The sequence below is a fragment of the Lepisosteus platostomus genome, chromosome 7 (genome assembly GCF_059453375.1).
Source record: "Lepisosteus platostomus isolate fLepPlt1 chromosome 7, fLepPlt1.hap1, whole genome shotgun sequence".
In the NCBI taxonomy this organism is placed as follows: Eukaryota; Metazoa; Chordata; class Actinopteri; order Semionotiformes; family Lepisosteidae; genus Lepisosteus; species Lepisosteus platostomus.
In genome coordinates, this window is record NC_142617.1 from 20,936,624 (window position 1) to 20,964,447 (window position 27,824).

General features: G+C 35.2%; 1 protein-coding gene across 9 annotated transcripts in view; it reads left to right on the forward strand.

Moving 5' to 3' along the window:
- Positions 1-9,303: 9,303 nt before the first annotated feature.
- robo2 (roundabout, axon guidance receptor, homolog 2 (Drosophila)) overlaps positions 9,304-27,824 on the forward strand; it is a 623,900-nt gene continuing 605,379 nt past the window's right edge. For 3 of the 9 annotated variants that reach the window (XM_088639708.1, XM_088639712.1, XM_088639709.1), the window contains exon 1: positions 9,306-9,991. In XM_088639708.1, coding sequence (XP_088495834.1) covers positions 9,868-9,991 — 124 coding nt within the window. In that variant the 5' untranslated portion in view covers positions 9,306-9,867. Of the gene's footprint in view, positions 9,992-27,824 lie in introns of all 9 variants that reach the window. The other 6 variants (XM_088639711.1, XM_088639706.1, XR_015940079.1 and 3 more) reach the window with 3 other exon arrangements.

The window sequence follows — 27,824 nt, forward strand, 5'->3', positions numbered from 1 at the left end:
GACATCTCATTCTGGAGTCCTAGCTCATGTGTCAGGCTCCTGGAAAGTGACCTCTACAGTACCTTTGAAAGTAGAAGCATTTTTTCTTTCTACAGTACCTTGCCTTGTTTCTTTCTGCAGATGGCCATGGCAAAGGAGGTCCAATGGAACATATTAATGTAGATCAGAAGAGAACACTGGCATTGAGGTTTTTAATTTAAGGATGACCAGTTTGGCAAAGTGGTGGATGCAGGAAGAATTTGTTTTGTTTTGAACATGACAAGGGACAGAGAGAGACGAGAAAGTGTTCCTTGACATTTTTTCTACTCATGAGGTTTTATGAGACCTATTTGTTCTTTTTGTGTGTCCCTTGAGGATAGTTTTTTCTCCCTTTGTTCCTTTTTATGAGTGTTGAAAGATAGGATTATTTATTGGACTTTTGAGTAGCTATTAGAATAAAGCTGTTATATGTAATCTACCTGTCTTGTGCTGGTCTATGGGTGCACTGATCATTCTGTGATAAAACAGCCTATTCCCTCTGGGAGAGAACGGTCCTTCTGGTGGTGTTGGCTATAGTTTCTGAAAATTGTCACTATAAATACATTAACAATTAATTGCATACAACAGGTTAGCTATTCAAAGGGAACAAGGTCATCTTCTAGTGGCATCCCCTTTGAGATTGTGTTCCTTAGTCTATGTTCAGAGTGTAGCCTGCCACAGTTGGTTTGAGAAACAAGACTTAATGATTCCATGATATTGTAATAGATATACAGCATAAAATGTGTACTGTGCAGAGTACCGAGGCACTTTACACTTGTAGTCAGGAATTCCATTTCCAAATAAATAGCAAATATCAGTGACTAGTACAGTATGAACTGTACCTGAAGAAGTAATTTAAATCATTTATTTTCCCTTTTCTTCTTTTTTCTTTGAACATTTTCTTTTCCCCTTCTACACTGTTTATCAATCGTTTGGTTGTTTAACTCTAAGAATAATAATGATGATTTAGCATTTTCGGTGAACTTTACTTTTTTACTAATAACAAAACATAGATCATTAATATAAATTAAGAAGAACAGTAGTCCTAATAATATATTATGGTACTGCACGGATTACATTGCCCCAGTGTGAGCACATACCCTTTTACATGAGCTGTTTGTTTTATCAAATCCAAATACATACATTTCTTCAAATACCTATGACCCACCATTTCAGATTTTATCTTTAATCCTTATCAGAAGCCTATAAATTTAAATATGTCATCTTGTTTACTCCGTGTATATCCAATACTTCTATTGCCTATTCAAATAACTATACAAGTCAGTTAAGCAAGACCTACCTTTTTCTGAATTCATGTTGATTACCCCCTGAATCATATTCTCTTGCCGATAATCTTCTAGTTTAGTTCTAATGATAATTTCTATAAATTGCATTTAAAATAGACATTTGTTTTCCTTAGCCTTAGGCAAGCTGTTGATTTCTTCCTTTATATGTCCTTCATCCTTTACTGTTCTCTTGCAGTTATGAGATTTAATAAAAGTAGATTTAATAATCTATCTATACATGTATGAAGTATATTTATAATGCGCTGTGTATAGTACATTTATAATAGTTTTATTATTCATGTTTGTCTGCATTGCAGTGTTTCTTTCAATCTCTTTTTAATTTCTTTTTAGTCATGCTTCCATTTCATTATAAGTGGGTTAAAACTACTGTCAATCCCTTTTCATTTTAAATTATTTTATAAAGTGTTTTCTTTCTCCTTATACAGTACTTATTAGTAGTTATTAAATCACTTACAGTAATACATTATTTAAGCCTCTGCTTTCTAAACTTTGATTTACTTGAGATGAATCATGGGATCTGTTGTTTCAAGTACCATATCAATATCTGTTGCCATTCATTGTCTACTCTTCCTCCATCTATATTGTGACAATTTACTTCTTGAAGCCTTGTTAGGTTAATAAAATTAAACATTACTAAAAGGAAAAGACTGGCAGAACAGAAGGGTTGGTGGCATGGTGCTATGCAGTATTATCAAAATCAAACTTCAAGTTAGATTTGTAGAATTGGTGCAATTATTGTAGTTTTTCTGGGGTGATTTGTAAAATAAAACATCTACTGGCTAGCAATAGCTGTATCCTACAGATTATCTTATAACATTCAAAGGGGTTCAGTTCACTTACTATATGACTGCTAAATTAGGAAGGTATGCTGCAAACATGACGTTATATTACTGTGAGATTTCAGCTTTGAACAGAAAAATTTTATTGGGAAACACAGAATCTAAAATTGATATTGTTGATATGGTTAAATGTTTACTGATTGCTTTTTAGCCTACTTTGTAAAAACATAAACTATAAAACAATCTTACAGTATCTTAGCTGTACCAAACTATTCATATAATAAATCTGATGAACAGATGTGAAAGAGTCACTGAGAAGCTGTGACCATAATATGGTATCTTTTGATATACTGTGCAATTTTAATCTCTAAAAGGTAAATTTGAGTTCCTAAATTGATAAAAGGTGACTATGAAGGAATGGGGCAGAGAATTGAAGCATAGAGGTATTGAGCAATAAAGAGATACAGAGTCAATGGAAGAAAGGTATTTCAAAATACCTACAGTACTTGCAGGCTTAAAACATGTTTACCATGGTTTTTAGCCCAAAGCTAGAAAAAATATGACCTAAAATATTTAATGGAGAAATTAAGAAAAAAGCCAAAGGAAGGAAGCCTTTAGCTAATTATCTAAAAAGATATTAAAATTGATAAAAGGATGATTATACTTTAGAGATAATTAGAAAGAGATGCAAAGTTTTATTTCATGTACTACAGTTGTAGAAACTGTAGAAATGGGAGTATCTAGATGAATATATATGGGAAAACAAGATACCCAGCCACATTATAAGTGGAGATGCTGGCTTTTTTCAAGAACGGAACTTTAAGCGACAGTCAACATTAATTGTGAAGGGAAAGGTCTTGTTCAGCTAGATGTAAACACCAACGTGGATAGTACTATACCTACAACATTATACAAGTACACTTCCAGAAAGCTTGGGGACATCGAAAAAAGTGTGGATTTTAAATGCATGAATGTTATGCTTTTCAATGCACTAGTAAGACCCCACTGATGTTTATTTTATGAATATTATGTTCAGTTGTAACCAGACAACAAAAAGGATATAATAGATTTAAAATGAGTTCAAACTAAAAATTCTCCTGATTTCTGGTCATTGTCATAGACAGGTTAAGGTTTAAGGTTATAGTTCTTTTGAACAAAAGCAGAACAGAACAAAAGCAATTGAAAAGAGATTAAAGGATATACAGTAAGATCCTAATAGATTGGATTAATTCAAGGGACAACTCACTAGCAAAACAAGGATACAGGGGTCACAGTTGTAAATCCAAAGGAAATTTGTTTAGGACAGAAAATAAGAAATATTTCTTTACATTAACAGGTAGGTGTTTGGAACAGCCAGTTAGCTGAGGTCGTTTTTTTTTTAAAAAAGGCCTGTGTGGAGTTTTAGTTTAATTTATCTCCTAAACTCCTAAAGGCTGTATGAAATGAATGACTTACTCTTGTTTGCATTTTTTCTTATGTTGTATTTTTTTTCCAAATGTTTATAGTAGCCAAGGACACATATAACATTTTGGTTTCCTGAAATGGGGTCTGAGCAGTCCTTTCAGGTGTTTTAAATGTGATACTTAATTAACATGGAGTAGAAACATTCTCTTAGAAAATTGAACATGGCCCATATAATTGAAATTGGAAAAAAAATACAACAAATTAAAAAAGAACAGTGAGCACCACAAAGCTAAAAAAAAGACTGATCAAACTTTTTGCACATCTGTTGTTCAAATGACATTTGAACTGATCTTTTGAATAATCTGATGCAGGACCACATGACCCTGTACACACTTCCCAGGTAGTACAGTAAAGCCTTCAAGTACCACAGCTATTTGTGGTTGTCAGACAAATTGGGACAGTATAAAATATTTATTAATACTTTGTAGAAGTCTAGGAGTTTTCTGGGTGACTAGGATGTTAGCCCTCTGAAATGCCTTGTTTGTAAATACTGTATACATAGAGTAACTTGTGTGTTGTTGTTGTCTGTAGCATTGTGTTTGTCCTGTCCTTGTTAATAAACATTTGTTTAACACAGTGTGCCTGGATTATTACTCCTTTCACCAAAGCTGTGCCAGATAAAAAATAATTCACGTGTCTCTAATTATACCAACCACACAGGAATATTCTGGAAAAATCACTTACAAGTTAGGGGTGAAGAAAGATGTGAAGACGGGGGTTTGAATTTAATCCTTTCTGTATGAGGTTTAGACTTCTAAGTCACAAGCTGGGGTTTATGGCAGGAAAGAGGGTTAACTGATAAGGATTGCAGATGCAAGCTAGGAACCCCCCTGGGTGTAATCTTAAACTGACCATTTGGCCAGAACATCGTAAACTGGCCAAATACCATGAACCCCCCTCTTTACCATCAGACCGAGTGACGTCAGAAACGGAGAAGAAAACACTACATAACCCAAAAGTTTGTACCAGTACGGTGAACAATACTTCGGTTTTGTTGTTTCTTGCGGGAAACAAGACTTCGGCTTTATTGTTCCTTGCATGCAATAAACTCATCTGTTTTACTTCATCTCGGGATCAAGAACCTTATTTCTTCTGTTACAACAGAGGTTATGAATGAATTGACTTATTGACTTAACCACTTGGTCAATTCCTGATCTTCACAATTTTCGTAATCCCCCCCTCCATTTATTACAATATGTTCTACTCAGTTTAATATCTGATATGTCCCTAATATAAATGATAATGCACAACAGTGTAAAATGCTTTCATGAGCTGAGTAGTAACTTATTGGTTTGTGATGCATCTCATTTGGTTTTGGTAGCAGCTAGTGACAAAGATATTTTTTTCTGTAATTACAGAAATTATTATGTAGTGTTTCACAAAGATGTGCTAATCTGTCTTTCAGTCATGCTGCAATTTAAATATATTGATCTAAATATAGTTCAGACTTTTATCAGCTATAATACATACTGTATCACCGTACTGTTTTTGACAGTCATTCAAATCACTACTCAAAACTATTTTTAATTTTAATATGGCTACAGTTTGTGTTTTTTATGTTTTTATTTGCTCTTAAATACAAAATGTTAAGCCACTTATTACTGTATAATATATTTTATATAATTAATATCTAAAATAATATTGTAACGCTTCGGGGTTCAGGTGGGCACCCTTGCCGCCACCGCATCTGGTCAGCCCCCCACCGTCAGGGACACGAACCCAGGCCTCCGGCATCACCCAGCCTGTTGAGCTAAAGAAAGATCTCCCCCCAGCCTAGCGGCTGTGGGCCCTGCTATTACAGGGAAGTGCGGTGACATCATTGCTCTGGTAAGCCAGCTTTCACACTCAATGGTGGCTGTAAGCGTTACAATATTATGTTTTCTAATTACTATTCATACACAATTACAAAACCTTCTGTATACTATATGCAATAAAAAAAACAATAATTAGTATTCTACAGTATTGTGACATACAATATATCATTTGGAGTTGTGGTAGCAACATGATAACAATTGTTTCTTAAAATCATTGTGCTAAATGAAATTGTCGCTATTACAGTACTGTATGCATACAGTATGATTAGTGCAAGAAAGCACTATATAAACATTTAATACTGTACTGATTTGTCTGACAACCACATGCAGCTGTACTGTACTTTAAGGATTCGCTGTGTGGCAAACTGCAATATTAACAATTTCAGTTGTATTGATTAGTTTAAAGCCACTTCATGAAATTCATTTTCTGAGAATTTCCATGAAATCAGGCACATTAAAAAACTTGGTCCAATCCAGGCTACATGTTACATTTTAAAACAGTAGCTAGACTTTATATTTTATATGTTTCTATAACATATGTTATTTTTTAAGAAATATGATCATTAGACTAAGAAAAAAAACTTCAGCAGCAGTTTCAGTCGCATTTAACACAACACAAACACGACCTATTAATCTTCTTTGGGCAGCGAAGGGCTAAATTCAACATGCTTAACAGAATTGTGATATACTGCTGATGCAAAATCTGATGCAAATTCTACTAATATGCTGTGTCCATACTGTATATATAAACATTTTCAGATTTACAGGTCAGTTGTTAATAAACACACAGTATGGATAGAGTATCTAAAACACATTCTAAAATAGCAAAAGATAGTACATAAACAGTGTTCTTATTGCATATTTAGCGATTGGTGCATTAGCATGTTCCTGCCTTCTCTGGTCCTTTAAAGAAATAAATAAATAGCTGTCTGAGGATGATTATAATGTTTCATTCTGTTGTTTGGAAAAGAACAGATCATAATTCTGTGTGGATCCTGATTATTAATTTGCACAGTGTATGAAAAATTATGGACTTAATCATGGATTCCTTTGGAAGCTGTAATTAGGACATTAAAGCTACAGCATGCATATTAGCCAGCCTGTGCAAGCTTTACCCTAGTGAGGCATTTGGTTTATGAACTCTACATAATGACTTCATAGCATCCCAGTGTTCTTTAGCACTAGGAAACAAGTTATGAGAAACAAAAAGGAATGCAATGTCTACATATTAAAAACAGGGGGAAGGGGGAAGTACTTCAAGTAGGAAGCTGGGTCAGCACATGTAGGCTGCAAAGGAACAGGTAATGGGTTTATTCCATGCTGAAAAGAAAAGAAACACAACATTTCGGCTATGGATTCTTCTTTAGGTGGGAAGTGGGACAGGGGGAAGGGGGTGCCATTTTTTTACTTGATGTCAATGTCAGCACTGCAAGAACCACTTTTCTACTCATGAAGGTACTTGCTAGCAGCGGTAATTTAAAACTGTGAACAGACTGGCTTAATCTCTCAGAATAATTTTAAGAATTTATTCCTACAAACACTAAACAGTAGGAATGACATTTCCTATAGTCTTATACAAATGACTGAGAAAGAAAAAAATTGTATGGATTTATAGCTGCAGTTACTATTTTTTTAGTCATTGGCAACTAAAACTTTGGAATCTGGCTTTAATAAACTACTATTCCTACAACAGGATTCTAATCATGTTATCTCTGGATAAACGTACTGAATATCAGGACCTTTTACTGGTCATTGTATTTGAGTATGTCTAGAATAGTTTTTTTCTTTTTAATGCCTTTAATGTGTTTATCACTTAATGCTTAATTTACTTTTAAACGTTCTCTGTGGAATGTTTTTTATCAATCAATATCATGTTTTACTTTAATATTACCTTTGCAATGTGGCAATAATTAAACCAAAGATTATTTTCTAGAAACTACAGAAATGGTCTAGTTTTTCCAGAATGAACATTTTGAAGATGGTCTATAAAAATGTGGTCACTACAACACACACCTTAAAGTTGAAAACATATCTCTTCAGGCTAAATGAGCATTTAAAGAAAATATTTTTATTTTTTTGTCAGTTCTCTCAGTTGAAAAGGTTTAGAAACAGAAACTACTCAGAATAAAGTGCTTGGATTGAAAACTTCCTTCTCATTTAGGAATATTGTTTCTATATCAGGGTGCAGAGATAAAAAAACTAGTTATTATGACTCAGTGATTTACTGTACAGTACATCTCCCCTGTATCTGTACATCAAGTAGTAATCTATTGAAGCGAATAGAGAGATATAGAGGAGCAACAAACAAGGTTTAGATTTCCTGGCATGGTATTCTGCAGCACTGATATTCAGAAAACAGTTAAACAGATCTAATCCAGAAAATATTAAAAGTGTTAGGTTTGATTGAAAAGTTCACCTCGCAAACATGGTTTAACCTATATTTTGTTTTGTGTAAAACAAAGTAAGAATTTGATTGAAAGGGAGACACAGTCTGCCCAGCATCCACCTCAAGGTTTTTCAACTGTATTTTTCAGACTTTTTCAGGTTCAACGACTATTGACCAAGTGGCATCAGAGTTTACTTTGGGTGTGCTGGACCTGGGTGGGGTCCCCAACACATTGGTCTGGGATCAGGGCATTGCAAGTAAAGCCTATTTCAGTCATCCCCATGCCAGGCAACCCAGCTGTTTATATTCTAGGATCATTGTTTAGAGAGAAGGAGATGGTTTAGTTCAATCTCTCAGAGGACTCAGAGTCATCTATTTTGTCTTAATCTCTCCGGGGCTGGTATGGGGCTTGTAGCCATTAATCAGGTTGAAACCTAATGAACTATTTTAAATACACAATATTGAAAAGAGAAAGAATGTTAATGATGAATTAATAATAAAACTAATAAACATGCTGATGAGCATGACTAGCCAGTAAAATGATATCTGCTACATGGGACAATGAGAACAGTTCTGAAGTGTCCTGATGGAAATTGAGTTTTTGTTACTGACCTATAGCAACTGTAACCAGCCTATTGGACTAAATCTGACAGCTATTACTCTTAAAACTATTATATATATATATTCTTACTGTATCTATTTTATTTTAATTATTATTAAACATTTTTTTCTTTTTACAATTTTAAATAACAAGAGGAGGGTCCCTAACCCTGATGTTATTCCCTTCCTAATTTCTGAAAATTAGAAGAGATCCCAAGTCCCTCTAACCTAAATGGTGCTATACTATGCTTGTGAAAAATCCAACTGAACTGTAGCATCAAGTTGGAAATGCAAAAGGCTGATATAAAAATATGTGCTTATATAATATAATTTTAATATTTTTTAAAAGTCTCAAACTATAATCACTGTGTCTAGTGCTAACTTGAAATGTTGCTGAAAATCTAATGAATTAATATTATACTATTATAGAAGCTGAAATAGAACAGACATTAGAATTCTCGTTTGGGACAATCCAAAACCATGGAGCAAGTGACACTCAGTGGAGGTACAGAGGAAGCTTTCTGATACCTACTGAATATGAAGGTGACTGAGGCTATTTATCACTCACTCATCTTTTACAGACATTAAAGTGCTCAATATAAAAGAAAAAAAATCAGTGAAAGAGATGGATTAAAACACTAACTTAAAAATCAGGAATGATTAAAAAAGTCAAACCTTTATTTAGTGCAGCTTCTGGAAAATCTAGTACAGTTGTTACTAGAGGGTTATAACTTCCAGTCGAAAGCTTTTACTGATAGAAGCAAGAAAGCAATGACACAGTTAAAAAAAGGAACATCCCGGCTAGAGAATCTATCATTTTAGTAATTCTCAGAGCCGTGATTAACATGAAAAACTCTTGAGTGCACAATGCACATTCGGAATAGCACAGCACAGTCTGAACTGGGACCATGTGGTAGCCTGCGTTGGCTGTCTCCACCAGGTTCCTGTGTGATTGCTTTTTTAAAGCTAGCTCTACCTACCTAAGTGTCGTTGACACTGGCTCTTGCTGAAGCCTTATTACTCTTTAAAGAGCAATTTGGTTGGTTGCACGGCTATTAGGATCAGGCAGCGAGGATTAGAGCTGTCATTGCAACTGCTTCTCTTCTTTTTTCCTTACAGTCTTGACATTCCTTTCTTGCATTGCTTTCCTTCTTTTCTTCTGCTGGACACAAACTGTGGATGTTTTCCATCCCACTCGCAGTGTGAAAGCTGAAGGATGTATTCCCAGTGAAACCCGAAGTAGAGAGAGCAGGAAATAATTTTGCAGCAGCAGCAGCAGCTTCAGTGTAGCACGCCGGCTGGATGTGATGTGGGCGATGCTGGATCAGTGAGAAATGTAGCTTTCCTTAGGGCTATATCAGTGAGATATTACCTCAACAGATGAGGATGGCAAAGCAAGCCCCTGCTCTCATTTCCCAGTGATTAATGACATCGTCCAAAGTGAATGTGGAGTGGAGGCAAATAAAGATGTGAAGATGAGGTGCGAGTAACTCTTGGAAATGTTTTCGAGGGCAAAAACAGGATTTTTTTCAGTGTTTGAACTTCTTTTATTTCTCTTTCTCCTGTTGTGGGAACCAACTCTCGCCAAGCAGAGTAGAACTAAAGGAAGACACTGGAAAGGTGGTAAGTGAGCAAAGTCAAATCCTATCTAAGCCTGTGCAGCTTGCTTCTCATCAGTTCTTTACCTTTCTCCTCCTCAAACATAAAAAAATAACTTGCTGTCTCCTCGGTGAAAATGTGAACCACAATGATTCACATTTTCAGTGCTGGGTCTGTTCATTGACCTTTTTTAACCCTTTGCACCTTAATTATACACAAGACAGAACAGTGTAAAAAGCACTGGAGAGTGAACCTAAAAGCCTCCACAGGGGATGCTAATTTCCAATACCCTTAAGGCCAAATGAAAGGGTTTGGGGTCAGGGGCATCAGAGTTCCCTGACAGGTGTTGTGAATGATTCTTTTTGTGCTCTGGTGTGGCTTAAGTGGTACATTTTGCTTCATGTTTTGTATTATGCTTCATGCTTTGATTTATATAGCTTTTGTTGTATGTTATGGGAGGAGGGGACATCTTTTGTTTCAGAACTTTTATTTTATTTAATGATAAAGTTTAATTTTAAAAAATGGCTTACAAGATATGAGAATGCATATTCAAAGAAGCTAATACTGCAACTAACTGTGTTTAAATGTTTTGAAGTTCAGGAACAGAGGTCATTTGGTCAGTAATGTAGCAGGTTTTGTTCTGGTTGCTGTGAACTATTTAAAACAGATTTTCATCCCACCTCCCTCCCCCTGATTGGGAGACCCTGGAAATCCAGGCCGATCACACAGTCTGGCGAATTAATCTAACCCTTACAAGCCCAGTGTTTTGCTGTCGGCTGTCAGTGTTGGGATTTTAGGTTAAAGACTGAGATCAACATTCTAAAGAGAGTTTTAATAATTTATTGCAGCACCTCTGTAGGAGGCTTTCACCCCTCTTTTTCCATATAATCCCTTTTGTTGGATTAAAGGCAGTTCTAATCTTTTCCATTGGAAAACTCCCAGCAGCGGCTCTACGTTGCTGGCACAGGCAGTTCATGCTAAGTAGCCTGCTTGTCTTCAAAGAGTGTTTTGGGAATGTGATCCATTTAATAAGATTCTAAGTCACCACTTTCTGATTCAGTCTTTTGCTCGTGATGTGTGCGCTGTGGTCTCTACCTCCAAGTGCTTTTGCTTTCCTCCGAAAGATCGAAGATCATTAATTCAGAAGATTTGGGAATTAGCGACATTGTCCACTTGCTCACAAAGGCATGTTCTCAAGTCTCATGCTGTGCCGAGACTTAAATTTTATGCAACTCACTTCTTCATTTTGAATTCTCATTGAACAATTATTTAAATCTGGCAAGACCCAAATTTGTTTTACCATTTTCATTTAAAATACATTTGATATAGTGGAGCTATGCTGTTCTGAGAACAGACTCCTGGGGGAGTCTGCCAATTCAACAGCTAAACTGAGATCAGTTTAATAAGTAATTTTAGTAGATTTAATCAAGTGCCAAGTGCCAAGTTGAGGAATGTACTATAGATAACAGACAGTAAAGTTATAATTTGAGAAAAAATGTAAAAATGATTAAGCATGGTCTTTTACATATATTTTTATGAATGCCTGTACCTAATGTAACCAAATTCAATCGCAGTCATGGTATAAAGATGGCTATTTGGAAATTGATTTGTGAGGTTGATGCCACAATTTGAAACAATGAAGGAGGTTAAGTCAAGCACTATTAATAAATTCAGATCAGTATTGTGAAATGGCAAAGCCTTGTAATCTTTGGCCCCAGGTAAAATGATGTTCTATGGCTCCCAGTGGCATACTTAACTTACATTTTTACTGAGATATATATACATATTGGTTCACACTAATGTTCTTTAAGCAAGACAGTGACAGAGGCAAATCAGTAATCCTGCACATTACTGGAGATCTAATTTTGAAAAGTTGCTGTTTGATGCATGGTAAAGAAACTCAGTGAATTTTGAATTTGAATAAGAAAATGTTTGTGCTTGTGTATTTGCAGTTGTGTTTGTGTTATAGAAAAACAGGAAAGATGAAGGTGAGCAACAATCTGCTCGTGCCATAATAGACAATATGCAATTTACCTGATCATTCCTTACTTGAAGTAACCATTACATGAGTTCTGCTGATTTAGTGCAGCTCATGTCTATTTAGATTATATGCCTAGATGACTTGATATTCCAGTAAAAAAACAGTTGCTTAAAAGCTCTATGAGAGGTATGGGATGGTTAATGACTTTAAGGAATAAATAAGAAATTCAGGGGTGGTGTTATTCTAATAATCATCAGTGATGTCCAAAATGACATTTTGTCTGTCCAGTGGCTGGGTTGCTAGCACACCACAAGAGGTATGGAGGGTAAGAAGCTGAGATTAAAGGGTAGGCATAATAGAAACAAAAGTAGGAAAGTATATGAAATCCAGAAAAGCATTTTTAAAAATATTTCACTTAGTCTGTGTAGAGAAAAACAAACTAATACTGTACATAGCATCAGCAATATACTGTATAGAGTAAAAGGCATCTACAGTATACTGTATGTGTATTGAGATTAATCATATAAGAAAATTTGAATACACATACTGTAAACACATAAATCTTTTTTTCCATATCACTGTCACACTATCATGTTATTGTTTGCTCTTCAGACCCTAATTCCATTTTTTCACCTACAGCAAAGGTTTTCTTCCCACTCTTTGGAAAAACAAGACTTTGCAATAGAATTAGAAAGATAATACTGACATAACAAAAAACAGTTACTAAAATAAGTAAACAAATCTTAATAATTGTCTTACATTTCCTGGGTGTGGTTTATTTTAGATGTAATCCTGTTTTTTTCCACATGCCATAAAATCATCTTGATATTCTGATCTGTGAATGTGTAGTTCACTCCTTTTTTTGATTAAAAAACACACCCCTTTCTCATGACAGGTATTTTCACACCACTTGCCAGTTTCTCTCAATCATGTAACTCTCAGAGACATTTTCAGCATTTTACTGGAATAGTTCAACTCTAATCAGACACTTATTCTCAATGGAACATTTTACAGTCATCTATATGATAAAACCCATTTTCTCGATTTTTGCCATTGTTTTACTAAATTGAGCATTTTAAGCACAATTGAAGCAGGGCTCTCTAGGAAGCAGTGGGCTGTTACAGGTCTACTGCTGCCAGCAATAGCACATAATTTGAGCAAGCTTTGGTGGGTGGTGTGTTTTCTGAATTATTTCCTCAGCAGTGGTGGATGGATTTAGAAAAGATACTGTAGGTTTCGTTTGCAGGATTTTTTACTTTTAGTAATGTACATAATTGGACTATTTTTTAGTACTTAATGTTAACTGGTTACTTGGTTTCTATATTTGATACAAACTGTTACTCTCCATCTGTTCAAAACAGTTGTGGTTAAATGTAGCAGTAAGAGACATGTTTGTGGTGATGCTAGATAAATGAATACACTCCCATTGGTATACAGAGTGTTCCAATCATCAAATTTCACTATATGCTGATGACATTTTCCTGATTTAATTTAATTATTTTAACTCAATCCCTCTGTTTCAGATATTTGTTATGAAATATCTGAAAATGTTTAAGATATTTGTTGACTTCAGTAATTTGAACCTTTAGATGTACAATAAATTCTATTTCACTCACACCACAATATTTTGAGCAAATTAATTCTAACTAGTTACACTTCAAAGGAACCAAAGAACCAAGATTTTGGTGGTAATAGTGATCTAAACCTTTTGGGTTTGTAGCTGTTACTAATGTCAAGTATTTATACAGGGTTTTTTGGTTGAGGCTGAAAGAACTTGGTTGAGTTCTACAGAAAGTAAGGAGGGATTAAACCAATCAGACTTTGGGACTTCATGGACCCAAAGTCATGGACTGAATTTTCAGGATCCATGTTTCTCTCTCAAAGGCAGGACTGTTTCTCTTAAAATTGCAGTTCACCTAAACATTAGAAGGAAAGTCAACTGCTTTCTCTTAAAAAGTCATAAACTTCACTGATTTGGATCATTTTCTTTATTCACTAGTTCTCAACACTTTTTCTACACACTTTTGTCTACAAGACTATGATGTCGCTTAGTGCTATCTTTGAAGACAATGACTTGTGCACTAAGGAACTTAGTACTTCTGGAACTAAGGGAAACTTTCTTGCTAATGGATTTTTCTGTGTTTTAAGTTCATGATACCGTGGTGCTTACTGAGGTATACCTAGTGACACCTCATGCAATCTATATTGCTGCATTTGTATCTTACCCTCCACTCAATTCTTCATGCCTACAGAGTCATTATTAGGAACAAAAGCTTTGTTTTTTTTCTCTTATCTAAATTCAGTCTCCTATGGGAGTCCTTATTTGGATGCAGTCTGGCATAATAATTTATCTTCCTCTAAATGTTTAGTACATTGGCTATTTCACCAAACAGCTTTCACAGTCATATTGAGGGTGTCATTGCTACCTAATTAAACATGTTTTGTGAAGTGACAAATGCTTTTGGGTGTATGTAACTGTAGGAGATTAGGGGTTTTAATCTGTTGTAACAATCATTTTAACAGTAAATTGTGAGAGTACTTGATGACTTTTAGGAAAAAAACATAATAATGTAAGTCTCATACACACATTCTAAATATGCAATATACAATTTATTCTATATCATAAATTGATATAACCTAAACATTCATAAGAAACAACAATGTAATAGAATATATATGTGAAATGTTCTGATGTGAACACAAATGCTGATTCCTCACTCAGGGATTACAAAGATCAGAATTAATAACTTCACAGTTAAAATATGCATTGACTGTTATGCGTTACAGTCTAGCTCATAGGTTTTATCAATCTCATATAATCTCATAGGTCACATTTATATTCTCTGACACCAGTAAATATGCATTTAGATGTACTATTATGGACTAAACATTAAACATGCATTTGGGGTAACGATTCAGCTTTTAAGGATTATAATGTGAATAATGAAATTTAATTTACTCAAACATCCATTGTCCAAACATTCTTGATAAATTTAAACTTTGCCCTGGTAAGTTATTTCTGTTTGGATTAGTTCTTGATCCATCTTGCAGCTTCTCTGTATTGGGAAGGTCCTGGTAAGAGCTTTTGCCTTGTGTTGCTTAGGAGCTTGCATTAGGTTTAGGAAGCTCTGCCAAAGTAGTGTCTTAGTGGCTGTGCAAAGTTTGTCTTCTTGAGGTCCTGCCACAAGTTAGACAAGATGGGAACTTGCTAAAAGAATTATGCATGTTACTGACTCAATCACTTGGTCTGATGTCTTGGAAAAAAGCTGGAAAAAAGTCCTGACTTGGACTGCTTGCAGTCAAGTGGTTGTAAAATTCAGCTTGCCAACTTAAAGAGAGATTTCAAATCAGTAGTTAACAGAGAAAAAAATAACTTGTGTTCCGGTTTATACAGTATAGGGCTACATCACAAGTTTGGTGATTGGCTGAGATACCATCAGGTTTGTTTCTGGACTCCACCCTAAAGATCCTCAATTGTTAGATCTTCCTTTGGGTGATGGATAATGCCCTGTGACTTTAAGATCAAGTCCAGATGTGCTTACATCTCTTTGCTAGACATCCAGGCACCAGACGTGGACATCCACCATGGGAGTTTAGATTGTCACTGTCCTGGAGAAAGCCATTAACCAAAAGATAAACCCACCTCCCTTACTTTTCCACAAGCAAATAACCACCAGATCTTTTGGCTAAGGGGGCCTATTTAGCTACATTTCTGTGCATTTAGAGAGATATATTTATGTATCTACACAACAAATTGATGCATTTAGACAAAGTCACCGGGGTGCTTGGACAAGGCACACAAAGTAAAATAATAGGCCTTATCACTACGTAACTAATGCGCTTTTGGATATGACTAATATGACTGTGCCATTGACCTCCAGAAGCTCCATTTCAATGTCAATTCCTAGGTTACTGTCAGTCAACAGCACAAGGTGTTTTGCTGGTGGGATTAACTGAAGTGGAACAATTTATTTTGAGAGACTGGGTGGGAACTGAAATACCCTTGAACCATACCTGGTTGTATTCATTTACAAAAGTTGTCCGTATGGAAAAAATTACTGAAGTTCCATATAGGTACATCACACTGTTTCAGTGCACAAACTGTATCAATCTGTTAATTTTTTCTTGACTTCTCTTGTCTAGAAACACCCCCCTCCTTTGTGCTTGTTTCCTGTGCTCTCCTTTTTCATGCTTTTGCATTTGCTATAAAATGTTCAGTTCATGCTATGTTTTGATGATTAAATTAAAATATTAAAAAATATATTTTAAAAAAACATACTTCTAATGTTTTCTGCAAAGAATAATTTCTATTTTCAATGATCTGGTACAAAAGCGATATTCATGGTTTGTACTGCTAAGTTTATAAATTACTCTTGAACAACTGTCTTGCGACAAAAATAATAGGTAAGGTGTGAAGCTATGCAAACTAGATAGCTAGATACTATCCGTGCAACATTTAATGGGATGTTATTCAAGTGCAAAGTAAAATTTCATTTTAACACTCTTCTTGATTCATCCTGATTCAGATACAGTATTTCCTAATCCTATTGAACAGGATTCTGGAAAAACACCATGTCCGATCTCAGTGTTGCTTATGTTTTTTGCAGTAGAAGAATACTGTAGGTTAAATAAGGCCAGATTGTTATACCTGAAGAGGATGCCATACTGTACTTCAATCGAGGTTAATTTTGGAGTGTGTCTGAGGTACTTAAAATGCCAGGACCTATATGAATGCTTCTGTACAGGAACAAGGAAACTGCTCTGTAGAAGTCATACAATAAAAGTGCCACCAATTAAATAATTCTGTGTTGCTAAAGGCCTTGTACAAAATTGTACAATTCTCAATTTCTGAGTGATATTTAAGTGCTTGTTCCTTCTAAAGTAGAAGTAGAAGATACAGTATATCACTTTTAATATTGTATTTAGAGCTCTGTATGTAACTCTATCTTTGTTAGAGGTTAAATTACCCACAAAAATGGTTTAGGATAAAAACTTTCAGAATTTTTCGAACTGTTGAAATTTCTAATGGGACCCAAGTTAAAGCTTTTGATGGGCCAATTAACCTACCAGTACATCTTTGGACTGCAAGGGGAAACCGGACCACCCAGAAGAAACCCACATGAACACAGAACAAACAAAGAACATACTGTACAAACAGATAGCACCCCAAGTACTGAAACTAGGGCCCTAAGTCAGTAATGCGAGCTACTGAACTATCGTGCCAGCCTATTTGGTCTTATATTGTGCAATATTAACAAATACTTTGACTTTAATTCAAAATAAACCATACATGTGTAGATGTTTACAAAACTAAAACCACAATATGTGCACAGTATATGCATTTTTTATATTTTTAAATATGTAATGCAAAAAATAAAACGATAATCAATGAAGTAATAATTGGACTTGTCATCGACAGTTACAGATTGTATGAGTAATATTACATGTTGTTCAAGTAGGTAGTTACGTCAGCATGTGTAGGCTGCAAAGGAACAATTAAAGTTTTATTCCATGCTGAAAAGCAAAGGAAATAAACATAACGTTTAAATATTAAATATGTATTAATATTAAATATAGGAAAGTAATTGCATATTAATTGTACACAATAGTGTTAGTGTCTTTTTTTCCTTAATTTTCCCTGAAATTATTGTAGGAAAGTTAAGAAATGATTTCAGATACTATAAAATTAGTCTTTCAAGGAGTGTGTTAAGCCATTGCTTTATTAAGATATTTGGTCTATGCTTCCATTTCAGTAAGATCCCATTTTTTGCTATGTGAGGACTAAAAGTAAAAACAAGCAATAGGTGAACGACAAGACAGTAGATGAAAAATCTTCAGTTAGAAAAGCTAGAGACATTGGATTGTAACAGCACAGATGTCAGATATTTTATCTAAAGTATTCTTCCTATACTAGTAACTTCTGGACAACACCAGAAGGTATAAACATAGCCTTTCCACAAAAGGCACAGATGTTTTCACTTTCTCATATGGACAATATAGACAAGTATTAAGCCTATGCAGAAAAATAGTTTAGTGTGATGAACCTTGTGTGTTACAGTACTTTATGTTGAATAAGTTGGTACCTGTAGAACATACCTTATCCATAAATTGTGATGAAAAATATTAAATGATTAAGATAATATATTTATTGCAAGGACTTTGATTAGTCTGAAATAATAGCTAAATGTTCCTGATAATGTTATAAGTCCAGATGCATTCTTGTACTGAAACTTTACTATGTGACGCTGTGAAATTTGAAGAAGGACCTTTGGAAAGCATACTCACAAGTTGACAAGCTGAGCTCTCACCAATATTTCCACATAGGGAACACCAAAGCCATCTCTACACAAGTCATTAATTTAAGTTAAACAAGATAAATCACTAGTGTGGTACCATGGTAATTATGGGGATGAAACCCTGGAGGTGATGGCGATGGCAAAGAAACTTGGAGTAACATGTGATAAGAGAGCTGTAGTGGGCTCCATTTGATATAATTTCCTAACTCAATCCAGGTCGGGCAAGAGGTAGGACAATTGAAGGGCAGCAGTGATTCGAAACAATTGCTCTTGAAAAGATCTGCAGAGTCTTTGTAATTCATTCTCTTTCTTAGAGGCATTACTGAACACCTAAAGAAAATTACTGCTTGTGCTTTTGTTTTTCATACCCATGAAAGATTTTCCTATACAGTACATAGCCTACATGGTGTGAAGAAGGTGAAATTGAAGTGAACCTTGACACATTGGGATGAATCTAATGAGGCTGTTACTTCACTTGAAAACTCTGCATATGATAACATGTTTGACTGTGCCCTGGGCAGTTAGTGCACAGTGTGCTACCAAATTTCCTAAATAACACAGTGATGCACAGAAGAGGTTTATAGCCTTCTCTCTTACTTTTGGCTTAGATGTCATCCAAAAAATGATACCAAACCTCTTGCATGAAAAAAGGTACTACACCATCATATATGCACTCATGCCTTGTGTCTGTAAATGGTGTGCAAAGAAAACATAAACAGTACAGGTTGTACAATATTAATAATATCTTTAAAAGTTATTTTCAGGATAGGAACGTTTAATACTTTCTTTATACTTTTTTAACAAAAATAAAACAACATGCTGCATTGTTGCCAGTGATGACAGTTCAAACGTCATTTAGAAATGATATATTAAAATATAGACTGCATCCTTTACCAATAATAACAGTACTGGTCTCTTAAAACCTTACTCATGCTTCTGTTTCTCTCTGCCACTATGTTCACTGTGAAGATAGTCCTTTATTAAGATCATCACATGCTTGCAGTATCCCTCACCAGAGTCATGTTAGAGACTATTAACAAATGGTAACAATTTAGAAGACTTATATTTAAACATGCTTCAAATTGTGATCTGTATAGTTAGTTGAACAATAGATAAAGTACAGTATATAGTATATATGTTATAGTATATATAGTTTAATTATTTTCTTTGATTTTGATCAGATCGATTTATTATTAGCCGCATACAATTTCTTGCATTAGGAATTTGTCTTTTCGCATATTCCAGTTTGCTTTCCATGAGACACAGACAGGGAGAGAAGCTTGGGGTCATTGCGGAGGGTCAGCCATTGTACAGTGCCCCTGGAGCAGTTGGGGTTAAGGGCCTTGCTCAGGGGCCCAACTGAGTAAGATTCCTCTGTTGGCCGCGGGATTTGAATCGGCAACCTTCCAGCCACAGGCACAGATCCTTAGCCACAGTCCAGGTATGAATGGCACATTTCACAATTTGCATTTTGTGAGCTGATCTCAATGCCTTTCTGCTTTTCAACTATTACTTTAATGTTCAGCAATTTCTGCCCAAGTTTTCCATCATCAAATGTCATTAGATGTGCAGAGTTTGAGATCAGAGTTTGCATCCTTATTAATTCTTTAATTAGGAAAGAAATATTTAAATCTAAGGTGACCTTAGCTTTCTTTATGTTCTATTAAGAGGAATGTAAATATAATAAAAGCATAGTTTTCTCAAAATAATTATTTCACACGGAAACCCCCCTCCCACCTTCAGAGTTTAATCACAAGCTAAAGCACAATAATGTTACTATAACTACATTTTCCAGAGGTGGGCAAACAGTACCAAAAGGATCAACTCTATGTGGCAGTTATGTATGGAAAGCTAATTTCATTCGTGTATAAATAATAATTTCGCTAAATATTAAAATATGAGACTCGAATTTTGCGGTTTAATAATTAATACCTCACAGTCTGTAATTTCCTTGCTTTTTCCTAAATCAGATTAAATTATGTATAGATAGATGAAAATTGTGCCACCTTATAACAAAATTAATAAATTAAAATAATTGAAAGTGATTGTAATTTAAGCATATTTTAATAAACAAACCACTAATTAGATTATTAAAGACATGTGTTGTTCAGTAATTTGAAACAGTTTGAATAATTATATTTTGTTTTCCTTCAGGCTTTTAAAACAAAGTACTAGGCCTGGTGTGTGGGTGAGCAGGATGGAAATGAGCAACACTGGACATTATCAGTCAATATGTGAATAATTATATGAGATCCAAGAATTTTTTTTTATATGGGAGAAACTTATTAAAATATTGTATTTTTATATTTCATTTATTTATCTGTGATGTGGATTAATGGACATCTGCAGCCACATTAGCCATTACAGTACATTCCAACCATTGTACTTTGTACATTGAAATGCATCCCAAGCAAGATTTAAAAAAATCTTGTCAAATACTGGTGAACAGCATAGTTAGCTTATCTTTCTCTTGTTCCTGGTGTGCAATATAAATGTGTTCAGGTTTACCCACTGCTGCTGTACAAATGTTATGGCATGATTAAATGATTAGTTTTCCAAAGCATTATCATACCATGTTTTAAATAATGCATTACAAATTTCGTAAAACTTAAGATTGGTAGGGCCTTTGCCAAGATTTATGACAAGCAGTGCTCATGACTCAAGTGCTTTGGCCCAAGCTGACTTTAGACAACATTTTTTATCTTAACTAATTGAGGTGTAGACCAAAGTAAGAATCTTCTTACTGAATGATGAAAAGCTGTTTTTAATCAAATGAAAAATAAAAAAGGCTTCTAAAAGCATTGTTTGGAATATTAGCAGTGATGTTTTTTAAATTGATTACTTGATTCAAAAGAAACTCAGCAGTCAATGTCTGAATTTATTCTGCCTCCACATAGTACCATTTAATTATTGCATTATGTTCACATTCTAATTTATAAAGTTGTGTTTTAAGCACTGAGAATAATATTAACAATAACAATAGTTTAGGACAGAGTATTTTGATATACAGTAGAAGACAAATTTTATAGTCCACGACCCCATTCACCCTAACCTGTATGACTCATTCTGCATCCATACAGGGTTCTTTGTGTGCTGTTAATGCCAAAGCAATTACAATCACTACCACTGCCAATGGTAAGGATCACTTCCATAATTCTCAAAAGTATATGAATATGTTCCATGAACCTCACCAAGAAACGTCAACTGAAAATGGATGGATGAATATGAATATATAAAATTTGTTAAAGTGGTACTGTACAGTATATGTGTTAACTACATGTGAAAAACAGTGTGGGAAGGAACATTATGGTAACACTTAGAATAATGACTGACAATTTCCTAGACATAAGTGTCAATATATATAACAAGAAATCCTTTATGTTTAAATTGAGTAAACTTTACATTTTATACAACTTGAAGTTTCATGTTTTTACAAATGAAACATATCTAAAAATATGAAGAACAGGAAAACGATTGCCTTGATACACTTACTGTATCTACACCTTAATAAGACAAATGAAGAAGGGGTTTTTCCTTCTTTTGGTGATATTTGTCTGAAGATGTACCCTGTGGAACTGTTTAATATGCTCAGCACAACTCCTTCTCAGTGGTTCTTGCTTAAGATATATTTGCACATACTGATATTCACAGATGCTGCTTAATAGCCAACATTTCACCATACAGTATTTCCTACTGTGAATACTTGCACAAACTACATAATATGGTTTTTTTTTGTTTTAGTAGGGCAATTCTAAAGCCATCTTTAATAAGATGACATGTATATTAACAAAAATATATTACATATATTACATTATAATTCATTATTACCTAATATTTTGTGTAATACAGAGAATGTGGTTTAGAAAAAAATGCTTGACTAACTTCGTGCAGCTTAATCCCTATGAGTTCTCCAAGGCTGGACTTTTTTATTACCAAATCTACTGTATGATTCTGAGCTCTTGACTGAATAGGATGATTCTATTTTCTTAATTCTCTGAATAGAGATGTTAGTTCAGGAAACCCAGTAACTGTACAATCTTTTCAAAATTAAGCTTTGTTGTTATTAATTATACAAGTAGGTGCCAGAAGGAGGGGTTAACATAAAAAAGTCCTTGGGATCTACTTTCTATTTCAGCCAATTAGATTTTTCTCCTGTTGCCAGGAAGATGACGCTGTAAAAGCCAAACACAGCAATCCTTCACTTCACATTAGAGCAGGCAGAATGCTTCCACTCCGATATGCTTTCTGTGTTTTTCTGCTCTCCTCAATAAAACTTTTAAGAGATAAGAAGCTTTTTTCTATTTCAGGGTCACCATTAGTCTGAATAATATATAAACATGGGAAAAGGGTTGGAGTTCTACTGAGGATAGAAGCACAGCTTCAATTAAATTATACATCATTATCACAGCTGGCAAGCCTAGTGTGGCATTTTAACTCTCTATCTCACTAAATGTTCAATGTATCTGTCTTGTCCAATATTGTGTTCAAAGCAACAGCAGTCTGGTTGTCACTGCTCAAGCCTGTGTGCAGTACGGCGAATGTAGGCACAATTTAAGGGTGACATCTGGGTAGTTTTTATCAAGCAGCAACTAAAGAGACTGGTTTTGTAGAGGCCAGAGTGTGAGATATTGTATCCATAATATACTCTATTTTTCACCACACTGATCTGTGTATATATTTAGTTGCTATAGACAGCCTTAAGAGATCCCCTATATTGTTTTCACACTTGTTATCCACTGCCCAGGCAGTTAAGTCATCTCTCCTTATACTCTTGTCCTAATGTTAGCACTAGGAAGTCATCTGTCAGACTGTATCACAGCCTGAGTGACAGGTGTGTTTACCTTCTGCAAAGAGCTGCATTTCTGCTTCATTTGTCAATAAGAGAATCTTCTCTCACTTTCTTTGCTTGAATGTATTCATTATTCTGGCTGAAGGGTGTTGTCTAATTTGGAAACACTTTGCATGCAATGGACATTTGGGACTAGTTTCATGGGCAAATAATATTAGGTAATCCAATTATTAATGCTAAATGGGGTCTGCAAAACTACTGTTAAAAGGTTTAAACACATGCTTAAACAGAATCATATACAGTACTAAGCCTCCTGAGTGGTTCAACTAGTAAAGGCTCCAGGTGCATATTAACCTCTGTGATTGGATTGACACAGGTCCAAGCCTGGATCTTATCACTAGCAGACTGTGACCGGGGTTGTCCAACCAGTGCAATAAAAATGACTGAGTGCCACCCAGGGTAGAGGGGGAATACTTGGCCATGTTGGTCATTTGTCAGAAAACACAGTGACCTCTGCGGCCTGCTAGGCACTCTCCGGTTTGTGCTGCTGTTTGTGAAGAATACACATATCCTTTAATTGGAACAGTATGGGGCTTTCTTGCCTGTTGACGTTTTTAAAAGCTAAAAGGTGGATGGACCAGAGGTGTCTGCCTACACTTCCTCTTTCTCCCCTGTGTGGTCACAGAGTTCAGAGTTCATGGCCAAGATATGGAAAGCAATTCCAAATTTAAGTGAGGAGAACACGAAAATTCTGTATTTTTTACAAAGCACAACATTGTTCCACATTGCACTTGTAACAGTTAACTAAATTTAAAATATTTAGGTTGTTCATTTGTCTTTGTCACCCTTTTCATGAATGAAAGGTATATATATGTCAGCTAATATTCAAAGAAAAAAAGAAAGACAAATGAAATTTGAGATGCAGGTCAAGTGATTACTTCATTAAATGAGGACATTGTCACGTAGCAGTTCTTTCCGGGCCCTATGCAGACGACACAATCCGGGTGGTGAAGACACAGTAGGAATAAAATCATGCAGGAGAAGGGATGGAGACAAGGGGTCGTGTCCAAGGAGTGCAGGTGTCCTGGGGAAGTGAGTCCAGGGCGAACAAACAAAGATGAAGTCCAAACGGAGAATCCAAAACAGAAGAGCTGAGTCCAAAGCCAGGAGATCCATCCATTGAATAAAAGCATGAACCGGGTCGGGACCTGCAGGGTGGGGAATCAGGAATGGAAGGTTAAAACCATAACGGAGCCAGACGCAGCAGGACCCCGGGCTCTCACGAAACAGGATCCAATGAGGAACAAGGAATGGAGTCTGTGTCTGGCTTTTAAGGGGGAACGAAATAGGGAACAGGTGCAGGTAATGGGAGAAAACAAGGGAGGGCTGGAGCGCCCTTAAGAGGAGGGGTTAGCGATAGACAGACCTATCACAATCAGAGATCTACACCAGCTTGTATTATTTAATTTTCCTTTAAACTGATTTTTAGAGAATGAAATGGTATCAAGATGGGTAATTGCATTTTGTTTATGGTACTTGTTGAAGCCATCTTACCAATCGCAACTTTGATTACCCTGGTTTTCACTCCTTATAATACAGTATCTGGACTGTGCATTTTTCTAACAATGCAGTCTTGTAAACAACAATAGTTTAGGATGTGGATATGACAGAGTCCTTAAGAGACAGTCAGAAAACTTAATAGTTAATAGTTTACACTTTGACTGAGGCTGAAGCTAGCCATTATATTGAATTTCATTAAGCAGTGTTTTCATTGAAACTTTTCTATTGTATTTCCATGCACACTTTATGTATACATATGCAAAGCTGCACACATATTTGGGGTGCATAACCATTCTGATTTAGTATAGCAAGTGGCATTATGCCGCTTTTAAAGATTGCTTAGGTAGAATATGTTATTGAACACTCTGTCTCATAATGGCAAGTATTTTTCTACATTCAATAAGCAACTATTGCTCTCAATCACAATATCAGAATGTCTCCTCTTCATGTGACTCCAGAACCAGTAGGTGAATTGGTTGTGATGTAATACTTCCTGCCTGCTTTCATGTATCAAATGGAGAATCTTTGTTATTTAGAATCTTAAAAATGTTCACAAAAACTATTGCATGTATATATTATAGCATTTCTTTTTTTAGAATTCAAAATTATATATTTTTTTATCTGGACAGATTTCAATTACAAGAACAATTATGTAAAAATGAAAATCTAACTATGGCTGTGATAATCCTTGAAACACTATTTGTCACATTAAGATTATGTCCGCACTATTCGTATTGTAAGATCATATTTACCACCAAATTAGATACCATTTCATGTCTGTGGTGTTGGAGCAGAGCATTTATTGTCCAATTTATCTTTTTCAGCTTGCCTGCCTAGAAAATATCTTGGTATCTCTGAATACATTACATCTTGCTGTTCGAAATGTATGCAAAGAATTTTAATAAGTATGTAATCTCAAAATGCACTGACATACACCAGTGTGCCCTTTTCTGAAAAACACAGCTGGGCTCAGTGAAATCAACCCCAATGAACCCTACATTTCGCTAAGCATCTTCATCTAACTTTGAAATAATGCATTAGAGAAAAAGCATGCAAGTGTGGGTATACTATAAAATCTTATAATTTTAAGTTTTACAACTTTTCTATGCCACATAATGTATATTGTATATTAAACTATATAATCCTTTAACCAAACTGTTTTGTTATGAGGCCTTTTTAAGCCACTTTTTAATTCAATAGGTATCATCTTTTGGATAGCTGTCAGCAATGTGTGGTGTGCATTAGGCGCATAATCCTGCACTGTAAATGACAGCCTCTCACTGCTGTTTTCTGAGTGGGGCAGTTTCATTGCAGATAGTTTCCCCATTTCTCCAAAGTGTTCCAGTGTTTTACTTACTGAAGGCATTCTCTAAACACATGAGGCAGAGGAGAAAGGCATATCTGAAAACCTGTTCCACCACTAAAATGACTAAGACATGCTAATCAATTTAAATAGTCCTTTACAGATTATATATTTACATTGTAGAAATACATGATCTGAGTATTATAAATATATAAAGCACGTTTTGAAAAATACACATATAAAGGCCCTTCCTTCTTACTAGTCATTGTAAGCAAATAAGAAACATGGTCTCCTAACAACATTAATCCAATCATTTGTCTTATTGAACTGACATATATAGTTTTAAACAATGCCTCAGTGCCACACATTTGGCTGTTCAAAGCATAGTGGTCACACACAGGATCAGATCAGTAGAAAGTCAAGCTGTTTCCTATTCAACTAGCCAAGAGATGGGTAATAAACATAGGTACTGAAGTTGGTTCCATTGACAAGTTTCTCAACAAGATTCGATCGAATATGTACAGGTTATGAAGCAGACTTTTCACCCTAGAAATGTTAGAACATGATCTGCATGCTGAGTTAACAGGTTAGTGGTTGGCAAAACCATCACAAAGTCAATATGTTGAATTTAACTCAATTGCACACATTTAAATCAGCTGTTCAGGGGACGGCACCGGCTATATTGCAGCAAGTCTTCCAAAAATATAGGTCCTGCTAGAATAGTTTACCATAAAATAACCACTAATGTACTATAAATGATAGAGCACTTTTACAATACTTGAAAAATGAATATGAGTGTATTTTAGTTAGTAAGTTTCTCTTTTTTGCAATACTTGCAAACATCTAAAAAAAGGTGTTGTACAATATGTGTTGGTTTCATGAAAATATCTAAAATTAACATAGAAAAATGTGCTTGGTCTAAAGCATGTTTACAGTGTAATATGCCTGCTTTCGTATCACCTGATGTTTTGATACCCCGTTCTGAATCACAGACAATGTCAGCAATATGGCACAATGGATACATTGAAACGTTGTCTCGTGATGTAAATTTCATTGTGATTTGAAATTCTCTCATTTCCAATTCATTGTAACCCCATTGTAACGATGTTTTAAATGTGTAAAATTAACATTGCAGTTCCCCTTTAAGTGTACACAAAAATATTCTATGCTAACAAGGAGTATGGAAAATAATGTATTAGATTGTTACAAAATAGGGGTTTACACATACAGTGGTGTGAAAAAGTGTTTGCCCCCTTCCTGATTTCTTATTTTTTTGCATGTTTGTCACACTGAAATGTTTCAGATCATCAAACAAATTGAAATATTAGACAAAGATAACACAAGTAAACACAAAATGCAGTTTTTAAATGAAGGTTTTTATTATTAAGGGAAAAAAAATCCAAACCTACATGGCCCTGTGTGAAAAAGTGATTCCCCCCTAAACCTAATAACTGGTTGGGCCACCGTTAGCTGCAACAACTGCAATCAAGCATTTGCGATAACTGGCAATAAGACTTTTACAGCGCTGTGGAGGAATTTTGGCCCACTCATCTTTGCAGAATTGTTGTAATTGTTTTTGAGCCTTAACCCCTTTTTTAAGGTCATTCCACAACATCCCAATCGGTCAGGACTTTGACTAGGCCACTCCAAAGTCTTCATTTTGTTTTTCTTAAGCCATTCAGAGGTGGACTTGCTGGTGTGTTTTGGATCATTGTCCTGCTGCAGAACCCAAGTGTGCTTCAGCTTGAGGTCACGAACAGATGGCCGGACATTCTCCTTCAGGATTTTTTGGTAGACAGCAGAATTCATGGTTCCATTTACCACAGCAAGTCTTCCAGGTCCTGAAGCAGCAAAACAGCCCCAGACCATCACACTACCACCACCATATTTTACTGTTGGTATGATGTTCCTTTTCTGAAATGCTGTAT